This window comes from Pantherophis guttatus, chromosome 12 (genome assembly GCF_059756535.1).
Source record: "Pantherophis guttatus breed Tessera chromosome 12, ASM5975653v1, whole genome shotgun sequence".
Taxonomy (NCBI): domain Eukaryota; kingdom Metazoa; phylum Chordata; class Lepidosauria; order Squamata; family Colubridae; genus Pantherophis; species Pantherophis guttatus.
In genome coordinates, this window is record NC_142074.1 from 12,308,920 (window position 1) to 12,323,956 (window position 15,037).

The window sequence follows — 15,037 nt, forward strand, 5'->3', positions numbered from 1 at the left end:
TGCGTGCCCATGCATGGGGAGCAAGGGGGTTGGTGTGCGCATGCGTGGGGAGCCACATTGCATTATGGGTACCGGCACACACGCGTGCTACGGCACACGAGAAAAAGGTTAGCCATCATTGTTTCTGGAAGATCTCTCAATTACTAAATGATTGTTCTAAGTTTCAGAAAATTAACAAGTCAACAAGTTTTTCATCTTTCCCACCTCTGTAGTTACTCAGGTCACAAATTTTGCACGTAGAAAGAGTTACATGGACTTTTACACAAGCTTTAATCCAAGCAGTTGCACAAGCCATTTTGACAAAACTCTGATCTAATACTATGTTGCTCATTGCTGACTTTGATCTGTTTGCATGTGTGACTGGCAGAAAATAATACATTTCTTGACATGGAACTGCTGGCAATGCCAGATACATTTTTTTCTGAAGAGAAGTACTTAGTTCCACATGTACCAATGATAATACTTTTATGTATCTTTGCCAGTTGTCAGTATTCACTGTTTTTATTTTGCTTTTCCAGTTTACCTAACACAATGTTAATGTCTAAATATCAACAATTTCTGACAATAGTTTGCATATTTTACTTGCCTGTTCAGTATTTAAAATATGTTGAAGCCATTGAGAAGCAAGATAAGAACATAACACAAGTTCCAAGATATCAAAAAGCATTGTCTTTGTAATTTTCATTTTTTTTAATTGCCACCCAAAATTAAATATCTAAACTTTATAATTGTTTCCATTACAGATTTTACTTTAGCCATGTACTTAACTAGATAGATAAGCTAGCCAGTAGCCAAATTATTGGCTTACATTACAGTTTTGTAAAGTGTAATTTAGATAATTAACTGCTTTGAGTATATAAAATGCTACAAAAATAATATTTTTAAATGCATAATTTAATTATATGATTGTGCGTGAATTAAAAATCACTTTATTAGGGTGCTTTTCTACTTAGGAATTATGCTTAACTTCTGCAATATAAAGCACAGTGTAATTTTAAGCAGATTTGTTTAAAGGTATTTTTGGTGTTGTTTTTTTTAAATATGCGTACAGCAGAAGCCTTAATAATAGAGTAGAGAAATTGATTCAGAACTCTTTTGTATTGTGATTTATTCCATACAAATCCAGATAGCGGGTTTAAGTAGAAGTTAATTGAGCAAGGATAAAGTAATTACATCATCATAATCAGTTTAGCCCTTGCCTATACACTGCAGGATGAAGGCCTCTTCCTCATGTTTCCAACCAGTACCGTCCTAAGCTTTCTTTTACCAATCGGGCCCACAATACTTACTGATGTCGTTCTTCCATCTTGTTTTAAGGGTTAGGGTTTAGGGCCGTGATGGCGAAGCTATGTTCGCCATCAGTGGGTGGGACCGGAAGTTGGCAAACGGGCCGTTTTTGGCCTCCAGAGGACCTCTGGGGCGGGGGGGAGGCCATTTTCACCCTCCCCCAGACTCCTAGAGAGGCTCTGGAGGCTGGGGACAGCAAAAAACGGGCCTTCCAGTCCCACCGGAAGTTGGCAAACAGGCCGTTTCTTGCCTCTAGAGGACCTCCGGGGGTGGTGGTGGTGGTAGGGAAGGCTGTTTTCGCCCTCCCCAGACTGCTAGAAAGGCTCTGGAGCCAGGTAAGAGAGAAAAACGGGCCTACCTGGCCATCGCGTGCCAGAAGCGGAGTGAGTGGGGGGGTTCGTGCACGGGGGTGGGCACATAGAATTACGGGTGTGAGCACGCATGCGTGCGACCCCCCCCCTTGCTCCCTCCTTCCTGGCACGTGATGGCAAAAAAGTTAGCCATCACTGGTTTAGGCTTATGAAAAGTAGTTACATAAACAGAACAATCCATCTCACCTCCTTTCAAATCCCATCTAGGCTGTGCTGAAATAGCAGATGAAGTTTACATGGAAGTAATTGTTGGTGAAGAGGAAGCCTCCTCCCTTCCCGATGCACAGCTTGAAGATGCTGGTGTGAATAAAACTTTTGTTCCGGTTGCCTGGGCTGCTGCTTATGGTAAGATGCTACTTGTTTTCTTTAACTCGATCCCTTCTCCTCACTCCACTTACTACCTCTAGAGCCTTGCTCATGTCGTGGAGGGTTGGTTTTTCTTCCCACCCATCTCTTTCCACCTGAAGTCAAGCCTCCTTCAAGTCAAACTTAACCTTTGGTGACTGAAAGATTTCTGAAATGACATCTTCCGATTGACTGCTTGGTGTTAGAAAATAAGGCCTTCTTCCAACCACCCACATTTAAATGTTCTAAATATAACTTCAGAAAGCGAATGATTCTCCAATTTCTTTTGAATCCTGGGACCTTCCTCTTTTCTGTTTCCATATCAAATAATAAAAGCAGCTCACCTTACCTGCTACAATTACTGTGTCATCTAAATAAAGAGGCTTGGAATGCAGAATATTGCTTATTAAATAACCCAAAAGTATTGTTAGATTGGGAGCTCTGTCAGAGTCCGTGATGCTGGTCATGTGGGTCAGTGCTTTTGTGTGTGTGTGCGCGTGTGCATACCTGTGTGTACATTCTTTATGAAAGAGAGGATGGAGGTTGTTAGGCAGGTTTGTTTACTTCATGCACTGACTTCTGTTTACAGAACACGTATTTCTCACGATACTATAAACAATATCTGAAGCCCAATTACTGCTGTTTCGTCTGCCTGACATAATTATGTTCATAGCATAAAATGGGTTCTTGGACATTAAGGTGTAACTTTTTTTTTTTCTTGGAAGCAACAGACAGCAAACCTTGTTATTAAATATAAGATACACAATTGTGTTTTTGATTTCGCTTGGCACTCTTTGGAATTCTTACAAAGAAAGTTTTGGCCATTAATTACTCCTTGTGTTCTCTTTCAACTATTTTACAGTAGCAGCCCACAAACTGTTAGCCGTGTGCAAAACCTTCTGTATTTCCTTGATGAGGGGTGACATTGTCCAGATGAGGGTTATATCAGTCGGATCTGATGCTGGCTGAGTCATAACTTTTGACCACTCCCCTTGCTCCGCCCCTTTCATGCTCAGTTTAGACTCAGTCGGCCTGAGAGAAACATCTCCTACAGATCTGGCTATACAGCCCAGGTCTGTTCAATATCACAGAATTGTAAGTCTTTTTGACCACCTTTTTATTTCTATAGCTTAAAATTGTTACTTCCCCTTTAAATTTTCCCCCCCCTTCTATTGTAGCCTGCCGGTTTTGCTTTGCTAGAGCCTCCTAAGCTGCAGGCTTTGCTTCGCTCCTGGCGGCGGCCATTTTGAAAGCCCCATTTTAAAAGGGAACTTTTTTCCTTTTTCTTTTTCCTGTCTTTTTTGGGGGGGATTTTTTTGATCTATCCCACCAACGATTGTTTAAGGGGCCCTAGACCACAATACCACCAACAATAATAGCAATTACCTAATTTTAAGGGAAATTGCCAAATCGGGCCGCCGCCCACCCTACAGCGATCCCAAAACCGCTGATCAGCTGTAGAGCGGTTAATTGAAGCCCCGCGGCAATTTTAAAAGGAAATTTTTGCCGCTTTGCCACCAACGAGTCTGCAAGTTTGGGGGGGGGCAGCAAGCTTCTTCTTGCCTTCCCCTGTGGCATTTCCAGCCAGTATTTTAATTTTTTTCTCTTTGTGGCTGGGGGGGCGCTGAGGAGGTCCGTTTCTAGGCTTGCCTAGACAGATACCTCCAGAGCAGAGTTTTCCTCCTGCTCAAGTATGACCTGGCAGCCATCGTGCTTAACGCCAGAGTCGTTGCCATCTCAAATTTCAACCACGTGGTGAAACTGAAACCAAAAGCTATTTCTCCAGTCGACATCGTGGTCGCAGTGAGTATACTAAAGATGGCAGATCGCTCTTCCCATGGGGAGGAAAATACTATGTACACTGGGAAGAAATCAACTTCCAAACGTAAGCACCTTTCTAAGCCTGAGGAGAAGGATTTAGCAAAGAGGCATAAATCTCTAGAAAAGCAAGCTAGTGAAGTGCCTGCAACTGAGCCTGATAAGGGGACCCCCCCCCCATCTACCCCCCCTCCTCCCATTTCAACTGTTAGCCAGGCCTGGTCTTCGGAGGGAGAGGGTAATGTTCTTCAACAAGACCAAAGCAATTTGCAAAACCCCTTTGCAAGTCAATTAATGACCCCTGCAACTCCTGTATTTGGTGGGCCTGCAGCTGCAGCTGCTTCAACAGGTGAATCCTCTATGCCTGTGCTAACCCCCGAAGATCCTTTAAAAAATGTGCCAGAAGGATTGAGAATTCTGATTGAACAGGCCATTGCTTCTAGAATGGCAGCCAATATTCATGGTCACCACTCTGGCTCTGCTATTTCAGAGCGATCTGCCCGTATTAGAATTTCTCCTGCAGTCAGTCTTACTGGCTCTCATTCTCCTGCAGCCTCCAGAGTTAGTGAAGCCTTTGTGTTTGAGGAAGAGAGACATTCTGACCTATCAGATGATGAGGGGTTAATCCAAGATCAACCTGCCTTTACAGGATTATTTCCCCCCAATAAATTCAAGTCTTTATTGCATAAGGCTCGCTTAACAGCCGCCTTAAAGGAAGATGAATACTTTCAAGAGATGCAGGAGGCTCAAAAGGGTGGACTACAGGGACCTTTTTCTGAGCCCCCCCCTGAACTTTGTTATGTACCAACTCCACAACTGTTCATAGACGTGGTAAAGAAACAGTGGGCTGGGCCTGCAACCATGGCATCTGCACATGGTTCAGATAAGAAATATTATGCTGTTGCTCCAAAGTTTGCTCAACTCTTGCAAGTTCCACCTGTAGACAGTCCTGTAGCGGCCCTTTCCTCTTCTTCTTCATACGTAACTGGGGATACTTCTGAAGGTCTAAGGCCAGAAGACAAAAAGTTAGAATTTCTGTTTAAAAAGAACCATCAGGCCTCGGCATGGGCAATTCAATCAGCTTCATCAGCCTCATTTTTTAATAGAACTACCATCCTTTGGCTTCAACAGTTACAGGCAAGGGTACCCCCCAGTGAGGTTCGCCTTCATCAGGATATTAATAAAATCATTGCTGCCACTCAATTTTCGGCTGATGCAACCTTGAATTCAGCCAAATTCGCATCCAGAGCCTTAGCCTCTACAGTTTCAGCCCGCAGGATGCTTTGGCTTCGCCAATGGCCTGCTGACCTTAAGGCCAAATGGCGCTTGGCTGCAGCTCCATATTCTGCAAACAGACTATTTGGGGAATCACTTGACCCTCTTCTTGTAGAGACACGGGACAAGCGAAAAATTTTGCCCTCAACATACAAACGGGCTGAAGGAAGACCCTCTCCATATTACAGAAGGCCTTCCTTTCGTTCCTACCCCCAGGGAGGCCCCTCCAGGCAGGAATATCTTCAGGGATCCTATCGATCCTCGGACCGTCAATATTTTCGGGACAGGAGCAGACAATTCCAGCCCAAACGGTCCTTTCGGGGTTCTGGTTTCCGCCAGTCCCGCAGTCGTAAGTGACTCACTACCAAATCCTCCAGTAGGGGGTCGCCTGTCCCTCTTCGCGGACAGGTGGGAAAGGTCATCTTCAGACCTTTGGGTTCTTTCAGTTGTAAAATTCGGCCTCCCCCTGGAATTTCTCTCCAGGCCTCCAACCCGCTTTCTTCAATGTCCAACTTCCAAAAGCGAATCCAGACCTCAATTAATGAACCAAGCAGTTCAGCACCTACTACAGATTCACGCCATAGAGGAGGTCCCCCACGATCAATGGAAACAGGGGTATTATTCCATCCTGTTCGTAGTTCCAAAGCGGTCAGGGGGGTGGAGAGCCATTCTGGTCTTAAAAAATCTCAACTCATACATAGTGTATCGCAGATTCAAAATGTGTTCACTAGCCTCTATTCTTCAAGGGGTTCGTCCCAACGATTTCTAGTTTCCATAGACCTCATGGGGGCTTATCTTCACATTCCCATCCTGCCAAAGCATCGACAGTATCTCCGATTCAGCTATGCAGGAAAGCATTTTCAATACCGGGCTCTTCCCTTCGGACTGGCATCTGCACCAAGGGTCTTCACAAAGGTCCTGGCGGTGGTGGCGGCTCACCTGAGACAACAACCGGTAAGGATCCAGGCTTACCTGGACGATATTCTGATTCAGGCTCACTCTCAAGAGCAAGCCTTACACGACCTACACCTCACGATTCAAACCCTGAACAACCATGGGTTCTTGGTCAACTACAAAAAAAAAAAGTCAGTTAGTGCCAGTCACCAGGATCACCCATCTTGGCGCCATCATAGACGCAGCCCAGGGGACCGTCTACCTAACCTTGGAACGACGGTCAGACATCAGGGACCTAGTAGCTCTCATTCGCAGAACTCCATCAGTTCCATTGGCCACTCTATCCAAGCTCTTAGGCAAGATGGTCTCCTGCGTCCAGATCGTCCCATGGGCACACCTTCACGCTCGCCACTTGCAGTGGTTCCTGCTTCCTTTTCAAAAGAAACGCCAAGCTCACACCATGTTAACAGTCAAAGTTCCACTTTCAGTCAGGCGATCGCTAGGTTGGTGGACATCGCCTTCTCTCGACAAGGGGTGTCTCTTCATGAATCACGACCGACTTGTACTCACTACAGACGCCAGCCTTCACGGATGGGGGGCTCATCTTGCATCACACGTGGCTCAGGGCCGTTGGTCTGCATCAGACCTCGCCAACCCTATCAACTGGCTGGAGCTGAAGGCCATTCGTCTCGCTCTCACGCACTTTCACCGGTTCGTGCAACACCGTCATGTTCTGGTGTTGACAGACAATATGGCGGCGAAGGCACATGTCAACCGTCAAGGGGGCACCCACTCAAAGCGCCTCATGGAGGAATCATTTCGCCTGGGCAAGTGGGCAGAACAACACCTCCTCTCCATCAGAGCGGACCACATTGCGGGGTCGGAAAACACACAGGCGGATTTCCTGAGCAGGACAGAGGTGGACAACAGCGAGTGGCAGATTCATCCCGACATATTTCATCAGATTTGCAACAGGTTCGGCATCCCAGCCATAGATCTCTTCGCCACACACTTGAACAATCAGCTTCCTCGCTTCTTCTCGAGGTTCCCGACGCCAGGGGCGGAAGGGGTCAACGCTCTCCGTCTCACCTGGCCGCCGGGTCTTCACTATGCCTTTCCACCGCTGCCTCTGATTCCGGCCCTGATTCGGAAGGTCATCGCCGACAGAGCAGAAATTATCCTCGTGGCTCCCCACTGGCCACGCCGTCCGTGGTTCGCAGACCTGGTCAGTCTCTCCACATTTCACCCTTGGAGGATTCCACCAGACGAGATTGTACTGCGTCAGGGGAACCTTCTTCATCCGGACCCTCAGTGGCTCCAACTGACTGCATGGCGCTTGAAGGGGCCCGTCTAAGGCAGGACAATTATTCAGATAGGGTGATTCACATTGTTCAAGCCTGCAGACGTAAATCCACAGTCAGACTCTACAATATCTCCTGGCTCGCCTTTTATAGGTGGTGCCGTTCCCGGCAGATAGATCCTGTTTCAGCCTCACCTGCCCAGATCTTGGAGTTCCTCAGAGATGGGTTTGACCGTGGTCTGGCCCATAGTACCCTTCGGAGACATGTGGCGGCTCTGTCTACGGCCTTGTCCAGTCCATCCGGCCGACCACTCACTCAGCACCCTGTGATAAAAAAGTTCCTGCGAGGAGCCAGGCTCTTGCGGCCCTCCTCGATTCATAGATACCCTACTTGGGATTTGCCCAAGGTCCTTAACGCTTTAACTGAGAATCCCTTTGAACCCCTCCGCGCGGTTCACCTTCGCTTTCTCACCCTTAAGGTGGTTTTCCTTATAGCCATAACTTCAGCCCGTCGCATTTCGGAGCTGGCAGCCCTCTCAGTTAGGGAGGATCTCTGTGTTTTCCGGCCGGACACAGTTATTTTGAGATTGGACCCTTCCTTTATTCCCAAGGTTAATTCCCCCTTTCACAGGGCCCAAGAGGTTATTTTGCCCAATTTCTGTTCCCGGCCCTCTCATGCCTTGGAACGAAGGTGGCATACCTTAGATGTACGGAGGGCCCTAAAGATTTATATCAAAGGACTGCTCCCTTCAGGAAGTCAGAGGCTCTGTTTGTTTCCTTTTTGCCAGGCTCCCTAGGGCTCAAAGTCTCTTCTGCCACAATTGGTAGATGGATCAGGGCTTGCATCGCCTCGGCATATCAGGCCCAGGCGATTCCTGTTCCCAATAGCATTACTGCCCACTCCACTAGGAGTGCTGCTACCTCAGCAGCTTGGGCAACTCAGGCCTCCCTTGAGGAGGTATGTAGGGCAGCCACCTGGTCTACCCCCTCGCCATTTATTCGTCATTACAAGATAGATACCTTTGCTTCTGCTGAAGCGTCATTTGGCAGGAGGGTTTTGCAGCAGGTGCATCGTGCGAGGGTCTCTCCAGGCCCTTCGACATCCCGCCCTTGAGACAGCCAAATCTTTGGTATGTCCCTCATCTGGACAATGTCACACCCTCATCAAGGAAATTGGGCATTGGTCTTACCTTAAATGCCAGATTTCTTGAGGGGGGTGACATTGTCCAGCCCCTCCCTCTGTCTCAGTGCCTGTACAGTTTATTGTTCTTGTTCAGTAGTTTTTTTCCAGTTGTCCCGTTGGACCGAATTACTTCCTCCTGATAACGGGGGTTCCTGTTGGAGATACTTCTGGTGGCCTTCCTTCGTCAAAACTGAGCATGAAAGGGGCGGAGCAAGGGGAGTGGTCAAAAGTTATGACTCAGCCAGCATCAGATCCGACTGATATAACCCTCATCTGGACAATGTCACCCCCCTCAAGAAATCTGGCATTTAAGGTAAGACCAATGCCCATTTTCTTCTGGATCAAAGAGATCTAGTCAGCCATTGCAAGGACAGTCTTCTGAACTGGAGAGACTTATGGGATTCTCATTAAAATAGGGCCCATTTTGGGATTGGACTGCATCCAGAACACCGAAATTACTTCTGGTTCCCCACACCTCAAAAAAAAAAAAAAATAGCTTCAGAAAACTGCTGGAGGTCCATGCTGCAGAAGAGAAACAGAATATAATGAAGTTCTTGGGAATGTTCTGTTCCCAGAATGATACATATTGCACATCCCCACTGTTTGTGAATTAAATCACTAAACTGCTTATTTCTCTAGGGGATGATAGAAGACTTCCTAGGAAATATGAAGACTGTCAAACACCAGGTGAGAAGATGAAGAATTGTTCCATACTTAGTATAAATATTGCTCCTTCTGCTATATAACACAGAGCAGTCTATGTCTTTTAGAATAACTCATAATTAAATTTGAAAAGTGTGTGTGTGTGGGGGAGAATATTAATACATAGAGATGCTACTTGAATATAGCTATCGAGAAGTGCAACCATGGGTGCCACTATATCAGGTTAATAAATATGAGAACAATGAGTAAAATACTTTCCTTCATCTGAGAAAATTCCAAAATACAATGCAAATATAAACAGTGATAAATTATTGCTTTCTATATGATGCATTAAAGAGAAGTTTTGAAGGGATTCTGGGGTTCTGGCATAAAATAGAATCCTTTCACACATCAAAGGCTCTAAAAATGCTTTCTGCTTTAGTTTTGTAAATCGGGTATTTTAAAGCTCTTATTTGCAATATTCTGATGTTATCTTTCATTCCAGGAACAAACTTAGACGCAAGATTAGAGAACAAGAATGGTAACACAACTCAATATCTCCAAATCTGTGACAGCATTAATACGAACAGATTGCTTAAGCAGAAGACCAAGAAAAGGAGAAGAGGTGAAGCCCGCCAATGGCAAACAGGTAAAACAACCTTCCCAAAAGTTATTATCCAATTAAATACAGCTTTTAACATAGCTAACCTTTCTACTTCTGTCGGGATTTTTTTGGCAAGAAAATAAGTAGTCTTTTTTTTTTTTTTGTACAGTCTCTTAATCACTTCCTATTATCTTCTTCCCAGCAAATTTTGAAACTGCTTGGTGTAACCTACCGCCGATTGCTTTGGGTAACAAGCAAGTTTTCTTGTTGCAAGACTCCCTGTCCATCTCTTTGAGGACATAACCTATTAATTAACATGTGTGCTTTTATTACAAGCCATGATTTTCTCCTTCATGTTTTCCCCCTAGACTTTTAACCACCTTGCTTGATGAAACGTTCTTAAAAACCCGAAAGGATACAATTTTATTGGCCAAACAAAAGTGTTGTTTCAAAATGGTTTTTGAATTTAAGTCAGAGGTGATTTCTTATATCATACTTTTTCACTTGGTAAGCCTGCCATTAGCCTGATAAGTTAAAATAGGAGAAAGGGTTGGAAATGACAAAGAGGCAATTCATTTGTCTTTTCCTGTTTTATACATGCCATCATTAAATTATATCTAATATCCATTCTTGATAGCATAAATAGAACGTTGAATAAACCTGAGCTTTTTAAACAGTGTTTAGGAGGCAATTATGTTGCCAATGAAAGAACAAAATATACATTTTCTGATACCTTTAGTGCATGTCCACAGCTCAGTAGAAATTATCACTTTATTATGGAAAATACATTACATTTTTTTTTTGCTTTAATTTATATGCCACCCTTCTCCGGAGACTCAGGGCGGCTTACAATGCGTTAAGCAATATTGAAATAGAGAGTCTAATTTTTAGATCAAAAATAGTTATATTTATTAATGTGTAGTAAAAAGATGTTAGTCAAGAGACGTGTCCTTTTTTTAAATATTTAATGAATCCAGCAGCATCTACAAGTAGAGTTGAAACAGGCAAAAGATGGTGGTCATAGTATCACAATCCACACAGATGTTGCACCATGTCAAAAGGATGGGGCTTTGACCATGATCCTTTTGATCCTTCATGGAGATCCCCAATTGAGTTAAAAATCTTGTATGTCAGATTTTAGGGATAAAAGCAATATATGTTCATTGTAGAATCGGAAAAGAGTGTAAATTGGTTATAGAAAATTAACTTGATTAAAGAAGATAGATAAACTAATACTTGTTTTGGGAAAACTTGAAAACTAATTACTGATTGGAAATAATAGACCTCAATTCTTTAAATTTTACTTTTTAAAAATTTGTTCTGTAATAAAAACTATAGATTATTTTAAGAGGATTAGAACTGGGAATACGTTGAATTGTTCAGCAGAGTGAGTTCTTAGGTACATTTGCAATATTTATAACTATATAGAACTATATAGAAGAGTAAAAAGTGACTTATTATTGACAATTATTGTCAAGGATTTTGATTGTCACTTTTTGCAGTCCAATACATATTTTTCCTGGAAACAAGGTTTCATTTAATTCCGCAAAATATTTACGCCTGAGTAGTCCTATCATGTGTTGGTTTGCATTGTTAGCTCTTGAAAGATTTGCTTTCTTTTATGCTGCTATTGCATTCTGTGTAACTTCACAATAACGTAATTTATTTCATATTTTTTTTCTGTTTATTTGACCCAGCTGTTATAATAGGTCCCGACGGACAGCCCTTGACAGTCTATCCTTGTCACATATGTGGGAAAAAATTTAAGTCCAGGGGATTCTTGAAAAGGCATATGAAAAACCACCCAGATCACATGATTAAGAAGAAATACCAGTGCACAGACTGTGACTTCACAACCAACAAAAAAGTCAGCTTCCACAATCACCTGGAAAGCCATAAGCTGATCAACAAAGGGGACAAAACGCACGAATTCACCGAGTACACCAGGCGCTACCGAGAAGCCAGCCCGTTGAGTTCCAACAAACTCATCTTGCGCGATAAAGAACCCAAACTGTACAAGTGCAAATATTGCGACTACGAAACCGCGGAGCAAGGCCTGCTGAACAGGCACCTGCTCGCGGTTCACAGCAAGAACTTCCCCCACGTTTGCGTGGAGTGCGGGAAAGGCTTCCGCCACCCTTCGGAGCTGAAAAAACACATGAGGACCCACACGGGGGAGAAGCCTTACCAGTGCCAGCATTGCGTCTTCCGTTGCGCCGATCAGTCCAACCTGAAGACGCACATCAAAACCAAGCACGGGACGGACCTGCCCTTCAAATGCGAACACTGTCCGCAGGCCTTCCCCGACGAGAAGGAGCTGCAGCAGCACACGGAACTCTTTCAGGGGCACAAGACGCACCAGTGCCCGCACTGCGACCACAAGAGCACTAACTCCAGCGACCTAAAGCGGCACATCATCTCCGTTCACACGAAAGACTTCCCTCACAAATGCGAGGTCTGCGAGAAAGGTTTCCACCGCCCCTCGGAGCTCAAAAAGCACAGCGAGACCCACAAAGGGAAAAAAATCCACCAGTGTCGGCACTGCGATTTTAAGACTTCCGACCCTTTTGTACTCAGTGGGCACATCCTCTCCGTTCACACCAAGGACCTGCCTTTTAAATGCAAACGGTGTAAGAGGGGATTCCGGCAGCAGATGGAACTCAAGAAGCACATGAAGACCCACAGCGGCAGGAAAGTCTATCAGTGTCAGTATTGCGAATACAGCACGACGGACGCCTCGGGCTTCAAGCGGCACGTCATATCGATACACACGAAGGACTACCCTCACAGGTGCGAGTATTGTAAAAAGGGCTTCCGGAGGCCTTCGGAGAAAAACCAACACATCATGAGGCATCACAAAGAGGCTCTCATGTAGCATCGGCGCTGCGGAAGACAATGTTTGATAGGGGAAGGAAACTCTCATGAACTGTTTCTCCTGGTTTCAAAGCTTGATCTTAAACCATAACTTTGCATTCTTTGTATTAAAAGTCTTAAAAAAAAAAAAAGTATTACGGTCGACTGGGTGTCTCATAGCCCGATGATTGTCGCTTATAGGAACCTAACGAGCACTATAAAATGCGGGAGAGATGAATGTTTCGAGAAAGCTGCAGAAACAGACCTTGAATGTCTTCTGTTAATTAGAAAGCGTTAACACGTTACGAAGCGAGAAAGAAATATTAAGTCCATTCCCGTTAACTCTTTATATCAATAACGCCATTTGTCACCTTAACGAAAACCAGGGACAGAAGTTCTTTCAAAGTGTTTTTTGCCAGAACAAATTATACCACATTGCAGTTTCGAACAGTGAAGCTAGATAGAAGTCAGTCATGTAATCCTTACATTTTTTTTTTTTAAAAGAAAAAGAAAATTGTGCTGGGACATAGTATTCGAGAAATGGGTCAAATTTTAAGATCTGTCCTTTTTTTTTTTTAATCCCTCGTTTTAAAGCAATCATAACATTTCATACGTAAACCTTTTGTTTTCTCCCTTTTGTTTGTTGAACGAGCAATTTCCAAAGTTTTCTTTCAGAGCTGCTAACCTATTTTGTACTACCGGATATCGTGTTGAAAAATACAGCATTATGTTTTCCGAGATCAAACGTTTGGTGCTAGGGACCGAGGACATGTATGTACATAATTTCCCTTTTTACCCGAAACTACAGCTGAATGTTTAATACGGCACATATATTACTATTACGAGTAACTTTTGACCAATGTTTTTTTGTTTTTTTTTAAAAAAAAGAAGAAGTAAAAAAAAAACCCCAATAGATGCAGTTATGGGGCACTGGTTTTTTTTCTTTTCTTGTGACTTCACAACCGTCTTTAAGAGCGAGTATCAAGGTAGAACAATGCCAGCTGTTGGAAAATCCTAGAGAATCTTTCAAAAGCAGTGTTTCTGGCAAGTCGGCATCCATGGCCCTGACTTGCTATTAATCTTTTTTCTTTTCTTTTCTTTTCTTTTCTTTTCTTTTCTTTTCTTTTCTTTTCTTTTCTTTTCTTTTCTTTTCTTTTCTTTAAAGAAATCAGTATAGAAACGAAAATTGCACCTTCATATACCATACTATAAACTTGCATTCTCAATCTGTATGGAAGTTATGTATGCAGTATTTAACCCGAACAGTAAGCTGCCACTTGGGGGCAGACACGGATTTTCAGTTTACAGTGTATACATTTGAAATACGCATCCCTTTAAACAATGCTTTGTGTTAGCATGCTGCAAAAATGCCGCTTAATATAACAAGCTGGTCTAGGGCTATTTAATAATTAAAAAGAAAAACCTTCATAAATGTTATACATACGTGTCCTTTTTTTAAAGAAAAAAAAAGTTTTTAAGTTGCTTCATGTTTGCACACAGCTGTTCACATGATAAAATTGTAACTTTTAATTCATTCATGCTACTATATTGTGGTTTTGTGTTTCAGATAATGTTCATACTTTGTTTTTGCACCAGATGAGAATCAGTTCCTTGAGAAATAATTTTTTTATATATATATTTCCAACCTTCGGAAAGTTAACTTTGGGAAACCATAGGAGACTACTTGTGTTTTATGTGGCTGTAAAAATGATGTACACGCTGTAAAATAAGATTGTCACTGTTACGTGGGATTATTATTTTAAAATGTGTTACTCATTGTAATGAGCATACAATAAAATGCATCTCTTGCACTCCAAACTCAAGAACCTTTATATTCCTTCCTGCTGCCAATTAAGTGACACGCACTCCTAATTTATGTACTTAAATTTCTTGCTTACTGTGATTATTACACAAAAGTACAAGAAAAACCTGTCTTCCAAGTTTCTTCCCAATGCAAAAAGTTCCACTTAGTTTATGTCATGAAACAATTATTTCTTACATTTGCAGTAATTAGAAAAGTTGCAACAGTGGTATTTATTTTAAAATGGCTAAAAAAAGCACACTACAATTGTCTAGTAGAAAAATTAGGTAGTCCTTAACACAATTGAGCCCATTTACGATGCTAAATGAAACATTGGGTTTTGCCCCATTTTGCAACTTTTCTTACCATTGTTAAGTGAATCTTTGCAATTGATTAAATTAATAACACAGATGTTAAAGTGAATCTGGCTTCCCTATTGACTTTGGGTTGTCAGAAGGTTGCAAAAGATCACAGGAGGATGTTGCAACAATCGTGTGAAAAGCGGTCGTAAGTCACTTTTTTCGGTGCCGTTGTAACTTTGAACGATCACTAACTGTAAGTCGAGGACAACCTAACAATAATAAAGGCCATTTTTCAACATCTCTTTCAGGATTTCCCTGGTAAGAGAAGTATATCTCTTACCAGGGAAATCCTAAAAGAGATG

The 15,037-nt window shown here is 43.0% G+C and overlaps 1 protein-coding gene across 1 annotated transcript in view; it reads left to right on the plus strand.

Annotated features, from left to right (window-relative positions):
* ZNF711 (ZFX family zinc finger ZNF711) overlaps positions 1–14,390 on the plus strand; it is a 29,697-nt gene extending 15,307 nt beyond the window's left edge. The window contains exons 6-9 of the mRNA XM_034424026.3: positions 1,866–2,003; positions 9,113–9,160; positions 9,621–9,764; positions 11,417–14,390. Coding sequence (XP_034279917.1) covers positions 1,866–2,003; positions 9,113–9,160; positions 9,621–9,764; positions 11,417–12,594 — 1,508 coding nt within the window. The 3' untranslated portion in view covers positions 12,595–14,390. The remainder of the gene's footprint in view (positions 1–1,865; positions 2,004–9,112; positions 9,161–9,620; positions 9,765–11,416) is intronic.
* Positions 14,391–15,037: the final 647 nt, after the last annotated feature.